Here is a 19,142-nt window from a genome sequence, read left to right as displayed (position 1 = left end):
GGGGGGGGGGGGGGGGGGGGGGGGGGGGGGACCTACTAGTGCAGGGGCGGGCAAACTTTTTGGCCTGAGGGCCACATCGGGTTTCCAAAATTGTATGGAGGGCTGGTTGGGGAGGCTGTGCTGCCCCAAACAGCCAGGCGTGGCCTGGTCCCGCCCCCTATCCAACCCCTTCCCCCCCCCGCTTACAGCCCCCCCTGGACTCCTGCCCCATCCACCCCCTCCCCTGTTCCCTTACTTCCCCTGAACCCCCTGCTGCCCCATCCAACCCCTCCTCTGATTCCTGACTGCCCCATCCAACCACCCCTTCTCCCTGACCGCTCCTGGAACCCCTGCCCCTGACTGCCCCCTGCCACCCCTTCCAACCCCCCATCTCCTTCCTGACTGCCTTCCCCCCTCCGTCCCTCCCCCCCCGGTACCCATGCCACCATGTTCCCTGCCCCGACCCCTATCCACACCCCTGCCTCCTGACCACCCTCAAACTCCCCCGCCCTCTATCCAACCCCCCTGCTCCCTGCCCCCTTACCGCGCTGCCTGGAGCGCCGGTGGCTGGTGGCGCTACAGCCGTGCCGCCCAGAGCACCAGGACAGGCAGCTGCGCTACGGTGCAGCTCAGAGAACCGGTTCAGGCAGCAGCTCTGCAGCTGCGCTGCCTTGCCGCATAGAGCATTGTGCCGGTGGCGCAGTGTGCTGAGGCTGCGGGGGAGGAGGAACAGCAGGGAGGGGCTGGGGGTTAGCCTCCTGGGCCAGGAGCTCAGGGGCCGGGCAGGAGGGTCCCGCGGGCCAGATGTGGCCCACGGGCCATAGTTTGCCCACCTCTGTACTAGTGGATACCCAAATGCTGAGTATGTATTTAATGAGAAATATGCTGTATATTTGCCAGAGACCAGAACTATTACTGGATAATCACAAGAGAAATTAAGGCAATGAAAGCTATAACTCACCAATGGCATTAAACTGCATTAGCATTCAAATTCCTAACATGTATATCCAGTTTCAGCATAATTTGTTTTACAATGGCTGTTTTAATGACCCCAAATATTATAGATGTCTAACATTTGACTCACTGTTGTGGCATAGTAATTTATGGTAAATTGCACACATTGAAGATAAGTTGCCTTAAAATTTCTTTTCTCTGTAACTAATAAAAAGTAATAGTTAATAACAAGTCAGTTTTCAAGAAAGCATTCACAAATAATTGAACAAATCTTAAATCAATTGTCCTACGTAATCTTTACCTACCATACTGCTCTTAGCAGGCTGTACTTACACTACATATGCACCATTATATAAACATCACAGTTAGAAAAATATACACATGCATAGGTCTTTATAATCTTATGTTTAGGAAAGAAAAATAATCTCTTTTAATGGTTTATATTCTGTTTATTTTCAGATAACAAAGAAATCCTCTCAGCTTTCAGTACTTGAAAAGCAGTTGGAAGAAAAGACAGTTGCTTATTCTGCTGCTGCTGCAAGATGTTCTGAGCTGGATCAGGAGCTCATAGTAAGAAATTTTCATTGAGAAGTCATAATTGTGTAAAATCACACAATTTTGGTGGGTTACTATATATTTTTAGTTATTGTGCTGGCACTATACATGTACAAACCAGATAGAGTGCAAGATCTCTTAGTACAGATCACACAATTTTAATAACCCAAATAATCTTGCTTTAAACAGAAGATCCTGGAATTTTTTACCCTTGAACACCCATAAAAATTCTTAAATGGATATAAATAGTTTTCTTTATATTACATATGGAATGAAATCCAGGCCCCACTGAAGTCCATGATGGTTTTGCCAATTACTTCAGTAGGGCCAGAATTTTACTCATATTTTTTAAATCCAAGAAGCAGTCACTTTTGTAAGTATATAGAAATATTTTTTTTAAATTGTCTTTCTACAGTTTTTTGCAGTATAGGAAAATATTTGTCAGTTAGAAATATTTAATGATTGAAAATCCAGCTCTTCCCTGTACTGTTACATTTGAAAAAGAATAACTGTGCAAAGTATTAAAATATTTTAGTTTTTACACTCTTAAGATTGCTCTCTTCACTTCCTTCATATTTAATATTCACTGCGGTAAAATTACTTTATTTTCCTTTCATGGCCTCATGACATTTCTTGTAAGAGTAGGGGTTTGCCTTGGTGTCCTTGGCCAACATTTTCCTTCACTCACTACTGTGTGCTGTCATCTGTGCCAGCTGTCCATCTGACAGCTGCCCCTCCATGTCTGAGATGTCTGCATTTCAGTGGTGCTCCATGTTTACACTGTACTTTGTAAAATGCTTTGAGATTTTACAGGGTGAAAGATGCTATATAAATGTAAAACATTAATATTAAATTCCAATTTTATCTATTGTTCTTATGAGTCTGAGGCTTTCATACTTCCTTATTGGTTACTCAAAAAATAACTTGTTACCTGATATCAAAAGATCTATATATTCCGATTAAGGATTTTAAAAAATATTTCCAGGAAAAGAATGGCCAGATTCGCAACTTGGAAGCAAATATCAATGAAGAACATGAGCAAGTAACTATAGCTTTTGAAAAAGCAAAGTTAATTCATCTTGAACAGCACAAAGAGATGGAAAAACAGATTGAAATAGTAAGAGATTATGCACTAATGTGTGTGTCATATATATCTCTAATGTTTTCTATGTAAATTTAATTTCCATATCTTCATTCCTCAGTAATTCTGGGGTTAAAAAGTTCATGGTATCTCCTCCATACACTCTCTCTCTTTTAGCATTATAAAGACTGTCCCCTGGAGACTTGTGACTCTCTTCTCTGCCATATAGAAGTGAAAGTCAGACACCTCTATAACACCATCACCCCACTTCTCTGGACCCCAGGGTCCTTAATGTGGGGAGAAAGTGGAGACTGACTTGAGCATCTCTCCTCTGGCCATGAGGAGAATCCCCAGCCAAAATAATACAGCCCCAGGCAGTATTTTCTTTCCCACTGAGACAGGGTGATCTTTGATAACGTTCCTCCAATTTTTTTAGAAACATTTAATAACTTTCAGATGACCTTTTTTGAAACTGAAACCCTTACTGCTTGCAATCATGGAAGATTTCATGTCATATTTTGCAAAAGTAGATTTGTATGTCTTGTTGTCTTGACCAATTTCAGCATGCAAAGTAACTATATTCTGCCTATGTTCTCCGGTTGCTTTAATCAGTCATATATTTTTTATACCTGTTCGTAGGTTGTACAGTGTTGCTGATGGCATCAGTATGATCATTTTGTGTTCACTCTAGAGGTGACTGCTTTTTGGTGGTAAATGAACCAAATGGAACCATTTGTGTAGATGGTTTTTAAATCTCAAAAGAGGCTTGTATAAGAAACTACATTAAAACAATAAATAATGGGGTTTTTTTGTGTGTATAGCTTCAGACTCAGCTGGCTATGAAACACCAGCAAATTAATGAGCTAGAGAAGACAATGTCTGTTTTACAAGAAGATATTGTATGTAAACAGCGTCACCTTGAATCATTGGATCGGCTGCTGATCGAAAGCAGAGAGGTAATATTGACTATTAATTCTATCTAATAGCAAACCAAATGTTGATTGACTCGTTTTTAGAGATGAAGGGCCGGGTTCTCTCTCTCTTAATTTTGCTGGGTACAGGAAAGATAGGGGTAGACAAAAGTGGGTGGGGTTTTTTCTTTGTTTTTGTTTTTTAAAGCCATCTTTGCCTGCTCCCTAATTCTGGCCTCTGTACCTGTTGCAACCTAGACCAGTCCCAGAGCTGCTCTAAATTGCCCTGACTTTAATGACCCTCCATGGCTTTTATTCCAGCACAGAATAGCACTTGGGTCACATCCTGGCTTGCATCTCAATATGCCACCTCCTCTAGGGACAAGGAAGGAGGCCAGCATAGAGCCTTACATCTGCTCTGTCAGGTGGAGAACTATCCTATAATTAAGGCCATATGTAACTTGCGATGTTGCGGATTCTACAATATTAGGCTTCCATTGCACTTTTGACAGTGGGAGCCTGGCCACTCCGGGGCTGAGAGCAGGAGCCCCTGCTGTCAGCCCAGGGTGGCCGCTGTCAGCCCCAGGCCCCTGCTCTCAGATCTGGGTGGCCAACAGCGGGAGTGTCCACTCTCAGCTGACAATGGAAAATTGCAGAACAGTAATAGTGGGCTTTATTATTGCAAATAATAAGGTCCATTATTACTTTTCCACAATTTTCCGTGGCTTGTCTGCAACTCAGCTGCAATATTTTTGACTATCATCCTGCAATTCAAGTAGGGCCTTACCTATAATGAGAATATTCTGCAGGAGCAGCCTACACTCTCTTTATAGCCGCTTTCTGCCATTGGGGAAGTGTAAAGGGACCACAACGTGACAGAATCAGGGCCAAATTCACTTAGAAGTAAAATGCAGGTTAATACAATATAAAGACAAATATTTTTGTCACTAACCAAATATTTTTTCGTTTTCTAGTATGCTGGCTTCCAGTAGTATAACTTTTATATATGCAGTTATATTCACAGCTTGTCTCCTTTGGCAATCAGGAAATGGAAAAGCAAAATACCAAGAAAGAAGAAGCTTTGAAAATGTTGCAAAGCCAATTAACGGAAGAAACAATCAAAGTAAGTATGATTTTTGTTGTTTTTGATTAATACCTTTTTCTTTTTTGAATTGCTGTATTTATGTAGCTCTTTTCCTTTCCCTCTGATTGACACACCTCCAAGTTACTTATAGAGCTCATGTAAATATTCCAAAAGGTGTCATTACCTTCCAGTCCTTCTTTCATCCTTCATTTAAGAATGAACAAACGAAAGAGAAATATTACAGTGAAACCTGCTTTAAGTGACTGCTGTAAGACAAAAATCATTTGCCTGGCTAAGATGCTCTCGTAGTACAAGTGGAGCAGAATTGGAATCACTACATTTGGAGATAGTTTGGGGAGTCTCTACAGACAAGAGAGTGACGAATAAGGGTCTCTTTTTTTTTTTTTTTTTTTTTTTCCTTTTTTTTCCCCAGGTTTCACTATAGATGCAATATTTATTTTAGGCTAAATAGTAATTGTAAAAGTAAACTGACTTCTTCAAACTCTTTAGCCCGTCTACTTCTCCTACTAGTGTCTGTCTGGCAAGCGTCTTCAATGCAGTACTGGCAACAGTAGTTTTGCCAAGCAATGCCATCTTGTGCTGTAATAACATCTGAATTCATAACCTAAGATTGGTTGGGATGAGACGCCATCCAAGTATCGTCTAGGTCAGGGGTTGGCAACGTTCGGCTCGCCAGGGTAAGCACCCTAGCGGGCCGAGCCAGTTTATTTACCTGCTGACGCGGCAGGTTCGGCCGATTGCAGCCCCCACTCGCCGCGGTTCGCCGTCCCGGGCCAATGGGGGCGGCGGGAAGCCACAGCCAGCACATCCCTCGGCCCGCGCCGCTTCCCGCCGCCCCCATTGGCCCAGGATGGCGAACCGCGGCGAGTGGGGGCCGCGATCGGCCGAACCTGCCACGTCAGCAGGTAAATAAACTGGCCCTGCCCGCTAGGGTGCTTACCCTGGCGAGCCGCGTGCCGAATGTTGCCGACCCCTGGTCTAGGTGCTTTAGGAAGTGGCATTGGTGATTCAGTAGGTGGCTTGCTTCCGTCTGAGTTTGTACTGAATCAGTGGGCTGTTATAGTGTTACAGGGTACTGCTGCAAGTGGTGTTTTTCAGGTGAAATATAAAATAAAAGTCCCTGACTACTTCTAATCAGAGATAACTTGAAACTTTTTTCTCCCTCCCTTTAAAAAAAAAAAAAAAAAAAAAAGTGTGTGTGTTAACCTCATGGTCTAGTAAAATTCTAGTGTGGAAAACTGCAGACTGCCTATCTAAATTTTCCACTGCTGTGGTAATTTGATATGGAAATCTTCACTTCCTGCCCAACGCTGTTTAATGTTACAATTGCTGCATTTCACCCCAGAGATAGTTGCGCTTCAGTGTGTGTGGGGGAGAGGTCCCTAGTTATTGTTGTCTATAAATTGTATATCTAAGTTTGTGATTTCAGGGTGCAAGTCCAAATTGGTAGTAATGTAAATGTAAGATACATTTGTTAAATTGTCAACATCATCATCATGCTATGTTGCTTTATGTTTACCTTGTCCTTTCCCTCCTGATGAAACTCAGGAGCTGCAGTCTCAATGCAGAAAATAAAAGTGGATCTGCTATTTTGTAATAGCACAATAAAATATTTTGGTTTTAGATATGAATCTACTTTTTTGAGTGTTGACTTGTCATAATTTACATAAGAATGTATCATTCTCAACCTTATGAAGGTATCCCATACATAAAGCTGGAATTTTATAGCCTTTTTATCACTTTCTCTGTAAATGATGCATAAGTGAATAAATATATATATTTGTATGTCCTTAAATTGTAGCTGATGACAGGTATTGTAATGTCTTTGCATAACTGATAATCTCTTATGACTTAAAAGCATAAATTTTGTAAGTTTTTTTGTATGAATATTTTTCATTATTTAAACGTTATGTTAAAAGTAAATTTCAGAGAAATTAAAGAATGTGGTTTTTTTTAATCCATATTTGTAGTTATATCACACAAAATGGTAGAATTAACAAGCAGGTTTTAATGAATTATTTTAGACTTCTTGACCAATTCTGAACAACTAGTCATTACTTATTTTAAATGGTCTCTTACACCTAATTAGGTCCGACAACTAGAGTCGGCACTAGACATTTGTAAGGAAGAACTTAGATTGTATCTGAGTCAATTAGAAGAAAATAAGGAGTCATTTGAAAAGCAGCTAAAGAAGAAGTCTGAAGAGGTAAACTTTAATTTGTTTTATCAACTTAGTTTTTCTCTCTTACAGAGAAAACTGGTGTTATCCATTATGAAATATTAGAATTTGTGTCTAAAAGAAGGTTATAATAGGCAAGGAGAGAGGTGAACAAAATTTTAGCAGTAGGGATTGTGAAAAGGGGCAAATTTTTGTGACAAAGAGGGAGAAGCAATAGGACTTTGAGAGTGAATGTGGTAGGTGAAAAGTAGTAGTATCCAGTATAAGGGAGTTGTTAATAAAGCCAGAGAAGCAGGATCAGGAGGAAGGATACATTCAGTTATGGAATGACACAGATTGAGAGGGCTATGGCGATTGTGTTAATGTTTAGCTAATCAAAAAGAAGTTAGTGAAGTGACTTGATTGTAGTATAGGTATAGGGGTACCTTCATGGGGGGAAAAACAGGTGGCTGTTTTAATTTAAAAATGGCTCTTTAATTTTGTGGTGAAAAGCATAACAAGAACCAGTCATTGGAAATTAAAGCCAGACAAATTCAAATTAGAAATAAAGCTCAAAATATTACCGGTGAGTGATTAATTATTGGATCAAACTGCCAAGAGAAGTGATGGATTCCCTATCTCTTGGATGCCTTTCTGGAAAATACGCTTTAGCTAAACACATGTTATTTGGCTCAGTATAAGAATAACTGGATTAAATTTTATGGCTTGTGATACACAGGATGTCAGACTAGATGGTCTACTCATCCCTTCTGCCCTTAAAATCTATAACTGATAGTTAGAGATGGGGAGACTGGATAGTGGGGCAAGGTTAAAGGTAAAGATTGGTAATCATGGCCAAGATATTCATCAATGACTGGTGATAATGGGTGCCTCCATTTTTGGGTGTGCAACTTGAGATGCTTTAAAGGGGCATGACTTTTCAGAAAATGTTGAGCATCCACTCCCTGAAAATTAGGCTCCTTCAACGTGTCTCAAGTTAGGTACCAAAAGTCACTAATCACTGTTGAAAATCTTGGCTCATTTGCATATAGGTGGTAATTGAAGGAGAGAGGAACAGATTGAGGTTACAAAAATAGAGAAGAGCAGAGGAACCAGGACAGAATGTGGAGGGGAGAATGAGCCGCTGAAGGAGTAGGATAGGAAGAGAACCAGGAACCACAAAATTGCAAAGCCAAGAGAGAATAGGAAGCGGAAGAAGAGTGATCAACTGTTTTATTTTACATTACCTCTTTTTTTTAATATAGGAAAGATAACCTATAGATAAGACTCTGTGGAAATCACAGATTTTTTTTTTTTTTTTTTTAAATTCACAGCAGTGTCACGGGTAAGTGTTTTGAATTTCATGGAATGTGTACAACTGCCACGCCTCCTGCTGTCCCTGAGAATTGCTGCAATTTTTTCCCAACTGTCGAAGAAGAAAAGACAGTTACCTTTTCTGTAACTGGTGTTCTTAGAGATGTGTTGCTCATGTCTATTCCACATCCCACCCTCCTTCCCCGCTGTCGGAGTTGTCTGGCAAGAAGGAACTGAGGGTGGGGGGAGCACACAGCACCCCTTATACCGTGCCATAGAGGTGCCACTCCAGGGGCCATTAGGGACGCTCCCCTACGGGTACTACTAGGGGAAAAGCTTCCGGCACTGTTGCATATGGTGAGCATGCACACCTACTGTGGAATAGACATGAGCAACACATCTCGAAGAACACCAGTTATGGAAAAGGTAACTGTCTTTTATTAGGAGCCTTGGATTCCCTTTCCCCCCACCCTTCCCCGGCCCAGTAGTCACCAGCAGGTCCAGGGGAAACTGTAGGGCTGGCTGGTGAGGAGCTGAGAGAAGAATCCACTACTTGGCACACAAGCAGGTGTGTGAGAGGGCCATGTCCTGGTGCAGGGATCGGATGTGAAGGATCCGTTTCCCCCCCACACCCTGATCCCACACATCTGCCCATGCTCCAAGCAACAGATGCCAGTCTCAGCTCTTTGCCAGCCAGTGCTACAGTGTCTCCCTGTTATTCCTCATAATAGATTTCAGTAGAGTTGAGAGCTTTTTTTTTTTTTTTGTATGTTTGTTTTTGCATTATGGGTCTGATCATCCTCTCTCGAAGAACAATCGGATGACTGACTTAAATGGAAGCAAGATAAGGCATAAATATCTTTGTTTCATTGTAAAGAAAATTAATGTATTTTCAGGTGCACCGGTTACAAAAAGAAATAAAACAAAGAAATCATAATCTTCAGGACACCACTGAACAAAATGTCCTCCTACAGCAAACTCTGCAGCAGCAGCAGCAAATGTTACAGCAGGAGACAATTAGAAATGGAGAGCTAGAGGATAGCCAAATTAAGCTTGAAAAACAGGTAAAGTACATTCATAATGAGAAGAATTAAATAGTACAGGTAAGCATAAATATTTAAATGTATTTATATGGAATTGTAATATCTGTCTATTTGATAGCTTACTTTGTTTATAATCTTTTAATTATCAGATGTACTTGATATAATTATTATAGTAGCCTGAGTGAATAATGAAATGAAATGCCACTTAATTTCAGGTGAAGTTGTGGATGCTCAGTACTTTGAAAATCAGGCTGTAGGTGTATAATTAAAAAGTAATACATCATAATAAGAAATTTTGCGTCTAGTTACTTTTGTAGCACTTATTAAACTGATAAGAAATAATTTGTTCTCTAAAAGTACCTTTGCAGATTTCTGTTTGATTTTTATGTGCAATTTTAGGATCTAACCAAAGAAATTAATTATTTTTAACCCTTTCATATGTGATTTTTCAAGAGGGAGATTTATATTCTTTTATATATATTTTAACAGTATAGATATTAAATACAACTTTAAATAGGTATCAAAACTGGAGCAAGAGCTTCAAAAACAGAAAGAAAACTCCGAAGAAGAGTTGAGAAAGGCAGAAGGGAAGCTCCGTATAGCCTCTCAGGAAGCAGATTTAAAAAGACAGAAGGTGGCTGAACTTACTAGCACAATTGGGTATGTGTAGAACATTTTTTTCATTTTGGTGTATTGTGAAGATCCAATATTGTAAAACTACTAAAAAATTGTATTACAAAATGTGATGCTTTTATTGAAAGGAGTATGTTTTACAGGTACATGTAGCTTTAGAATAGTACTTTGGTCCTGATTCAGCTCGTCCTGAATACTTGCCTATTTGTAAACATGTTAATAATCCCATATACCTTGTTGAATTCAGGCTTTTATTTCTAGCTTAAGGACACTTCTGTTTTTTGTTAATTTACAAACAGATATCCAGGCTTAGTCCTTCTATATGCCTCTATTCAGGAAAACATCCTTATTCAGGAAGAGTGCATAAACACACTAACTTCAGTTTTATGCCTGAAGTTAAGCATGTTCCTAAGTGCTTTCATGAAATTGGGGCTTGAGTTAGTTTAAAAAATAATAATGTTGATGGTTTTGCTCTTGGGATTGACCACTCTCCATGCCAAAAATACTCTTGTCAACATCAGAGAAGCAGAAAAGCCTTATAAATAATTTAAGGATTTTTAAAATCTATTTCTTTCAGTTTGTACAGCTTTAAAAGAGCCCTATCAGAAAAAATATTTTTACAAAAATTAATATCAACAGTGTCCCTTTTAAAATGTGGCTTTTTTCTGAATAATGTTTGTGAAAAGGCATCAGTAGGTTCCCCCCTTACTGTTTTTCATTGATTCCATACCAATGTGCTCAATTTACAAATACAAGTACACCGCTACCTCGATATAACACGAATTGTGATATAACGCGGTAAAGCAGTGCTCCGGGGGGTGGGGCTGCGCACTCCGGTGGATCAAAGCAAGTTCAATATAACGCGGTAAGATTTTTTTGGCTCCTGAGGACAGCGTTATATCGAGGTAGAGGTGTATAAGGATGAAATAAAATGAACTTGTTAATTTTCTTTCGGGGAAACTATACTGAACTATTACCTGAAATGCAATTAAAATAATACAGTATGTTAAATTGATTTGTTTAACATAGTACTGTTGAAATGGTATCCAGCTCATAGAGAGTTGATATGCCTCAGCCTTTGTATAAATTTCTCTGCTTGTGTTCATTGCATACACAAAGCATTGAACCAGGTATGAAAATAGCAATCTGTCCACGGTAACTGGCCCTTTCTAGGGAAGATGGGCTCAGCTTCACCTCTGGGTTATCAGCTACCTTCCAACTGAGGCTTTGGGATAACGAATCAGGTGATAGTCTGAAGAGCACCTGCTCCTTATAAAGGCAGCCAGAGCTCAGTTGAGCTGGTGAACTGCAGGTTGTAGATAGGTTCCTGTAGGAGGAGCGGGGGAAAGAACTCAGCTATTTGGTGACTCCTAGGCATATGGCCTAGTGAGTGAGAACTGCAGGGAGCAAGAAGGCTCCTGCAGGAGTCTCTGGGGTAGTGCAAGGACCTGGAGGGGCACAAAGAGGTGAGGGAAATGTTGTCTTTATTATTCCAATTGTGATTTGTTAATTCTGTTTCCTTTTGTGTTTTGTTCAGGCAGATTAAGCTGGAGATGGATCAGTGCAAGGATGAGCTAATTGGTATGGAGAAAGAACTAATGCATTTAAGACGAGATGGTGAAACTAAAACAGTGCAGCTAAGTCACTTAGAAATGACTTTGGAGCACACTCAGTCAGAACTAAATAAAAAATCACAACAAGGTAAATGATTTACTATGTGTAAAAAATTTCATCTTTAAGGCTTATTTGCTTATGCTTTATGTATTAAAATGGATTGTCCCCTCTCCCCCCACCCCACTTGTTTTGTAGTTAGTTGCAAGGGACTCAACGTATGACTATTTTGACTTTTCATAATCTTGCAATTTGAAAAGATCTGGGTAGTAAAATGTTACTTGGGCTTCTTCATTTTAGATGGCCTCTACATATTCCCACTTGTGGGGTGTGCCCTTCCCCCATGGAGCCTCGGTTACATTGAGAATCAGTGTCACCAATTATCAGGCTATCATGGCCTAATATCAGCTTCAAATTCTTTCTCATTCCAATAAAGAAATTCCGTCATGGACATGAAGATATTGAACAATTACATCAGAAAGTTCAAATTCCTACCGTATCCCTGTAAGACTGGCTCAGGTCTCTCGTCACAATCTTGGTCCAATCTCATTCTCCGGATGGACACCAGTTTCTTATGATTGTGTCCAACTGCTGAATCTCACGTGCTTCTATGCCCCCTTCATCTGAGTAATGACTGATCACTGCTTGTAGCTCTGGGTCGCAGGCAGTCCCAGGTGCCTACCAATGACTGACACACTTCTTGGGCAGTGGTACCCCACACTCTGGCTAGACCCTGTAACCAGTGCTGCAACCCACCTGAGCCCCCATTTGCTTAGACATATTCTCCCCCAGAGTTCAACTGCCTGTGGGACCTCTGGTTTCCTAGTTACACCCTTCAGGGACAACATAGTAGTAAAGCAAGGCACACAGACTAAACAATGGAATTTTTATCAACAAACACTTTGCTCTTAAAAAAGGACAAGAGGGCAATAGATAGGTGGAAAACAACAAACACTTAAATGCAATCCATCTCAGTTGATTTTATCACCCTTGTAAGTCCTGGGTGTGGTCTGAGTACTTAGGCCAGGCAGCCCTTCTGGCCTTCTTGGCCTGACTATCTTGCTTCTGGATTTCCTTAGAGAATGACCACTTCTTAAAACTGACTGTGTCCCCTGAGTCCCCATGTGCTGCAAGCTTGGGATGGGGAGACTCCAGCTCCCACCCCCATCAGCTTTTGTGTAAAGAGATAAATATTCTAAATCAATGGCCCTGCTGGTAGAAAACCCATTGTTCCTTTAGGGAAGAGCCGTTCAATGTCAATGGCACTTGACTGCTCTGTCACAGCTTCCCAGCCATCATCTGTCCACTAGGTATCAAATCTCAGCTACAAAATGGATGCTTTAGTCCACAGTGAAGGTTACACTCATAAATGGCATTCACAAAACAGAATGGAATTCATAAAGTATATGTGGGGTTTTTTTGTTTTTGTTTTTTTTTTATGTGGGAGAAAATCACTACCAATGCAAAGTCTCATCTTTAGATTTCTATACAACATTGTTAGGGTTAACTGAGACATTTAGGAAGGCACCTAAACTGTTTGTAACCATTGAGGATCAGTGTGAGGGGAATGCCATTTCCACTTAGTATCTGTCAAAATGGATTAGATTATGTACCAAGATGTGTTGGGCTAGAGGACATAGGATTCACTCTAAGATGGTATTAATAGCCTGCTTCTGTAATACTGTCGTCATCAGAAATCTGCAGGAAATTTTGTTGACACATTTATGCAATACTGCATACTCAAAGGCTTGGTATTTAGATCAGATACATGCTTTGGGAGAGTAATTCTGGAGCTCCTGCTTAATTAGAACTTCTGAGCCTGCCTTCTTAGGGGTTATACTGTTTACTAAACTCCCACATTTAGGAATATGCAGAGGCCAACTCAAAGAAAGCTAGATTTCTTAACAATAACTGGTGATTCTTTTGAGTGTCCATGTGGGTCCCACTGTAGGGGCGTATGAGCCTATGTACACAAGCTCAGAACCTTTTGAAGAGAATGTCCATCATGGCCATCCATGCATCCTATTCCTTCTCATGCCAGGGCATAAAGGGCAGTGCAGCTGTGACCCTCCCTCAGGTCTGGTCTACACTACACAGTTAGGTTGACATAGGGCCGCTTATGTCGATCTAATTATGTCAGTATATACACTACAGCCTTGCTCCCACCGATGTAAGTGCCATACTGCGCCAACATAACAACTCCACCTCCACAAGAGGCATAGGGCTTGTGTTGGTGTAGTTAGGGCAACACAGAATCTGTGTAGATGCTGTGTTCCTTACATCAGCTATTGGTGATCTTGTCAATTTCATGGCAGGAGCCATGAATGACAAGAAAGCCAAGCTGCCCCCCATTCCCCTGGAGAGTTGGGCAGCTGGACCCCCCTCTGGGGTGAGAAGCCCTGGCAGTTGGATCCCTGCCTGGGAGCTGGGCAGCCTTGTCAGCTTCATGGCTTCTGGAGTCATGAAATTGACACGGCTGCCCAACTCCCACTCCCCAGGGGCGAGAAGCCTCGGGCAGCTTCCCCCCTGCTCTCGGCAGGGAATGGGGAGTGGGTTGGGGGCAGTCTTCTGGGAGCCTGTGGGGCAGCTGGGCTCCCGGAAGGGAGCTGCCAGCGGAGCTGAGAGACCAGGCTCCCAGCTCTGCACACTCCCCCTCTTTGGATGGTGGAAGCGCTTCTGGTGAGGACGTGCACCACACACCCAAGGAGAGTAGTGTGGACGTGCACCACTGTAGTAATTACTGCGGTAGATGTAAGTCGACCTAATGAAAGGTAAGTCAACCTACTAGTGTAGACATACCCTCTGTTCCCTCTTACTGCCTGTGGCATCAAGATGGCACATTGAGTCTGCTCTTCTGTTTCAAATGCAATCTTTTTGTGAAGAAATCCTCTTCACCCTATTATTAAAAATTATTTTCTTGTTATTTTAATTGGATAGTCTGTCCCTCTGCCCCCCAAAAAAGAAAAGAAAGATGGAGGAGACACCCTCCCATATTTCCTTGAACAGTTGAGCAAAGCACTTAGTAATGGCAGACTCTAAACCCACAGGGTTTATAACCTGTCCTTTGTGTGATGCTCTTAAGCCCTTAATTGATGGGCACAACAGATCTCTTTTCTCCCTCAGGGAAGGACATATCCCTAATAGATATTTTTGGAGCATTCCTTTGAAGGTAGCATCTGATCCCAGAGAAAAGAGATCCTCCAAGCTGGAGTCAAGGAGACTATCTTTAATAACTGTCCCGGTAACTGGGTAACAAGGCACCATATCTCTGGTTCTACCAGGGAGAAGAGGCCTAAAAAGTGCCAGCATCATTGGCACTGGTGTTGGCGTTCTCTCTGACAACCTCATCAGCACCAATGACCTCAGTGCCAGCACCGACCCCAGGACAGAGAAACCTTATGCCATCCACTTTGGATGCCAAAAGACATACAGTAACTCCTCACTTAACGTTGTAGTTATGTTCCTGAAAAATGCAACTTTAAGTGAAACTATGTTAAACGAATCCAATTTTCCCATAATATTTAATGTAAATGCGGGGAATTAGGTTCCAAGGAAAAAAATGTTGGCCAGACAAAAGGCATTATATACTGTACAGTACTGTACTGTGGTTGGGAAGTGCCCCTGGCTTACCCCACACAGGCACAGCCCGCTGCATGCAAGGACGCTAGGAAGCACCTTTGCAGCAGCAGTGGCAGCTTCCCCGGAGAAGAACAGGCGCCGACTTTGCCGGGAATGCTCCAGGCCTGCCTCTTCCTGTCCCCACTCCACTCCAGGCCCACCTCTTCCCACCCCCACACCACCTCCTCTCTGGAGCATTCCGCATCCCCACTCCTTCCCGCCCCCCGAAAGTCCTAAGCGCCACCAAACAGTTCTTTAGCAGCGCTTAGGACTTTCTGGGAGGGTGGGGGAGGAGTGGAAACGCAGCACTTCCCCGCTCTTCCCCTCCCTCCCAGGAAGTCCTAAGTGCCGCATCGCTGGAAAGGAGGAGGAGGAGGCGGAGAAGAGGAACTTGTGCAATGCTCCCTTGTAAAGTCACTGCTCTTCCACAGAATCTTACAAGCAGTGGACAGAGCAGGCAGCCAAACGACGTTATAAGGGAGCATTGCACAGCTTTAAACGAGCATGTTTCCTAATTGAGCAGCGACGTAACTTTGAAACAGTGTTAAGCGGGAGGACGTTAAGTGAGGAGTTACTGTACCTGCACCATGTGTAAATGCAGCTCAGAGCAGAAAATGCACCCGTTCCTCAAGGAGGGCTTGAAGTTTTTTCCCTCTTTGATATCAAGAAATCTTTTATGCTCTTTTACAGGAGCACAAGGACAGTGGGATCCACACTTACTACAACATCTCTGTCAATAGAATAACCATTCTTTCTTTGAGTGTTGCCTCTTCATTTTCCCACTATTCACCTACTTTCACTTCTTCCTCAGAATTCAACTCTCTTAAAGACCAAGTTTAGCAAAAAGAAGTGAGGAGGTTGGGGAGTGCACAACCTTCATCATGTCACAGAGGGATTGGTCATGCAGTCTTGAATGGGACTCTGCTTTTCTAGAATGTCCTCAAAGCTAGTGACATTGGGGGTGGGTGCATACTGCAAGTAATAATATGTAGAGGCGACACTTAAAGAACCAGTTACCAGTGAGTACCCTTTCTTTTCAATTTCTATTCACATAACAGTGAGTGATCTGGAAGATAAACTGCTTCAGAGTGAGACTGGGCAAAAGGATGCTTTACACAGAATAGAAGAGCTAGAAGCTGAACTACAAAATGCCCATGGAGAATTAAAAATCACTTTGAGACAATTACAGGAACTGCGAGATGTGCTACAGAACACACAGTTTTCTCTGGAGGAGAAGTATGCTGCTATCAAGGATCTAACAGCTGAACTTAGGTGAGCTAACTCCTATTCAGGTCTTGAAGACTTAATCCCAGTGATTTTTTGTTTGTTTTAGGAACAGTGAAGCATGTTTCTTGGTTTTGATGGTGCTTTCCACCTTTTAGCAGCCCCCTATAATCTGGTGGAGATAGATATCTATCTATCTATATAGATAATTAATTCATGGTCCTTGGATAACTTAAAGTAGCTCTTCAGTTTATTTTGTTTAGTTTCTAAAAGCGAAAATACTAACATTAAAGTATTTTTTTGGGAATGCCTTAAAAATAATAGTATAGACGCTCCCCGACTTATGCAAGCGTTCCGTTCCAGAACGCCTTGCATAACTCGAATTTTGCGTAAGTCGGAAACGTATACCCAACAATTACGCAAAAAAACCCCCAAACCTCCTATTTCTAGCTTACGGAACTTTTTCCGTAAGTGCGCCTTTGCTTAAGTCAGGTTTGCGTAACCCGGGGGGCGTCTGTAATAAAAAAAACTGTTAATATGTTGCCTAAGTCCAAAGCTGTTAAATGACAGTAAAAAGAACGACTGTCTTGTACAGTACAACTGTTTAACCTTTACTATAGCAAATTAATGAAACTTTCTAATATACACTTTTTATTGCAATGTAGTTCTGATAATGAGTGAAATAATTTTAATAGAAAAGTTACTGTGAAATCTCCATTCTGAAGATGGTCATGAAATGCATTCAGGTTTTTTTACTGAGTTCAAAGTTTACCTATATTTTAAAATAATTAAGCTTGTAATAAAGCACAGAGGCCAACATTTTTAAATGTGTGTGCTTAAAGTTACACACCTAAATCCACATTTAAGCACCTACAACATAAGTGGCCATATTTTCAGAGTTGCTAAGTAGCCAAAGCATCCACTGAAGTAAGTGTCCAGCACTCTGAAAATCAGGCCACTTACGTTTTAGGTTCTTAAATGCAGAATTAGTTACCTAACTTTAGATAACCAAGTTGCAAAATTTTGGCTGGCATGGTGTATATTCAAAGAAAACTTAATTCAGTTTGCTCAGTCAAGCACTCTAAATGCTTCTATAGCTAAGAAGTGTGTCACACCACGAGTACACTATAAAATGTATTTTAAAATAAAGTTTTAAATTGACAGCTGTAATTTCAAATTCCTGGTTGAGAAAGCGTCTGCCTGGGAGTTGCTTTGCTGATATAGAAGGTAACGCTTACAGCAGCACTACTCTCTGTCTGCCGCTAGGGAAAGGAGCCTTTCATTTCCTGAGGTACCTACTCTTTCCATCTGTTTATCTATCACAGTTGTGGCTTGTAAAGGCTTTACTTAATTGTTTTCCATGTAAACTGCTCTTCCACTCCCCCCATTGGACCATTTGCTGCTGCATGCTCCATCCTTTTTCTTATCTCCTCTCCACTGACCCAGACAAACCATATGAAAGCAGGAGTGGAGCATGCAACAGCACCTGACACCAGTTTGGGGATAAGGAGGCTGGTAAGTAAAGCCTGAAGAAGCTACCATTAGGGCAGGCAACAGGGAGAAGCAGGAGCCTCAAGAGATAAGGAAGCTCCAGATAAGGCAGTGGTGGGATCACTCTCTTCTTTTTCAAGTATCCATGTGTCGCACCCACTTTCAGATTTCTCCCTTCCAAGATGTACAGTCAGAAGCAGGGAGTGCCCTATGTTATCAGAGCATCACCGAAGCAGAAGCTGTTCAACCAGGAAGTTGGGATTGAGAATACTAAGTATGATCAAAATTAAATTAACAAACATTTTAAAAGAAAAAACATTTGGAGTTTTAGAATATAACGTTTATCAGATTTATGAAAACTTGATTTTTTGGAATCTAGATCTAGCTTTATAAAGGAGAGAGAACATCTACATTGTTTGTTTGTTTGTTTGTTTGTTATATGGAAATTGCAGGCATTGTAAGGATGAAATTGAGGACAAAAAGCAAGAACTTCTTGACATGGACCAGGCATTGAAAGAAAGGAACTGGGAACTGAAACAAAGAGCAGCTCAGGTTAGATCTTTCTAAGCATATTACCAGAATATCCTATTGAGTGTTTGTTTAAAGTAGAACAAATCCAGCATTTACTAATGTTCAAATGATCACTAAGACCGCTTGCTACATTTCAAGAAATGAGGACTTTTTCAATATAGTTCATTTATCCTAGCTGCATATTGTGTTCCAGTTCAAGGGATTCTATATCTGTTTGCCTACCATTGAGGCATTTGTAAAGGATATGTCTAAATTTTTTCTGTTTGCCTTTGTGAGGCTTCAACCTAGTGCTGACCAAGCTGATGGACTCTCTATTAGAGCCTCTGGAGGAATTTTCTCTCTGTCACCTGCCCCAAAGACTGTTTATCATGGCAGTTAGATCAGCTAAAATGGTCTGTGAGCTTCAAGCTTAAATGGTTTGACTTTCCTCACCCAACTTTATATGAGGATAAGGTGGTATTGTATACTCCTCCCATATTCATTCCTAAAGTGGTCACTTTCCTCAAGCTACACCCATTACCAGGGGATGGTCAGATGACACACTTTGGGTGCGAAGAGGGCCCATAACTACTACTTTAATAGAACAAAACCCTTCTGTAAATACCCAAGACTTTTTTTCATTTATAGTAATAAGGTTATGGCACAGGCAGCTTCCTGTCAGAATTTGATAAACTGGATTAAGATCTGCATTGAAAAATGCTATCAGTTAACCGGTATCCCTGTCCTCAATAGTATCTGATCACATTTGACTAGATCAGGGGTTCCCAAACTTGGTTCGCGGCTTGTTCAGGGTAAGCCCCTGGTGGGCTGCGAGACACTTTGTTTACCTGAGCATCCACAGGTACGGCCACTCGCAGCTCCCAGTGGGCGTGGTTCGCCGTTTCTGGCCAATGGGAGCTGCGGGAAGCGGCTCAGGCCTGGCCACCGCTTCCCG

At 41.6% G+C, this 19,142-nt stretch overlaps 1 protein-coding gene across 4 annotated transcripts in view; it reads left to right on the top strand.

Moving 5' to 3' along the window:
• The window catches only part of LOC112105199 (coiled-coil domain-containing protein 18), a 64,069-nt gene that overhangs the window by 17,932 nt on the left and 26,995 nt on the right, over window positions 1–19,142 (top strand). For all 4 annotated transcript variants that reach the window (XM_029912411.1, XM_029912410.1, XM_026655805.1 and 1 more), the window contains 10 exons: window positions 1,393–1,503; window positions 2,474–2,605; window positions 3,391–3,525; window positions 4,526–4,603; window positions 6,675–6,791; window positions 8,954–9,121; window positions 9,618–9,760; window positions 11,271–11,434; window positions 16,021–16,234; window positions 18,130–18,229. In XM_029912411.1, the coding sequence (XP_029768271.1) occupies window positions 1,393–1,503; window positions 2,474–2,605; window positions 3,391–3,525; window positions 4,526–4,603; window positions 6,675–6,791; window positions 8,954–9,121; window positions 9,618–9,760; window positions 11,271–11,434; window positions 16,021–16,234; window positions 18,130–18,229 (1,362 nt within the window). The remainder of the gene's footprint in view (window positions 1–1,392; window positions 1,504–2,473; window positions 2,606–3,390; window positions 3,526–4,525; window positions 4,604–6,674; window positions 6,792–8,953; window positions 9,122–9,617; window positions 9,761–11,270; window positions 11,435–16,020; window positions 16,235–18,129; window positions 18,230–19,142) is intronic.

Source organism: Terrapene carolina, unplaced genomic scaffold, assembly GCF_002925995.2.
Source record: "Terrapene carolina triunguis isolate 2854851 unplaced genomic scaffold, T_m_triunguis-2.0 Scaffold211, whole genome shotgun sequence".
Taxonomy (NCBI): Eukaryota; Metazoa; Chordata; order Testudines; family Emydidae; genus Terrapene; species Terrapene triunguis.
This window is presented reverse-complemented; position numbering and strand designations above follow the sequence as displayed.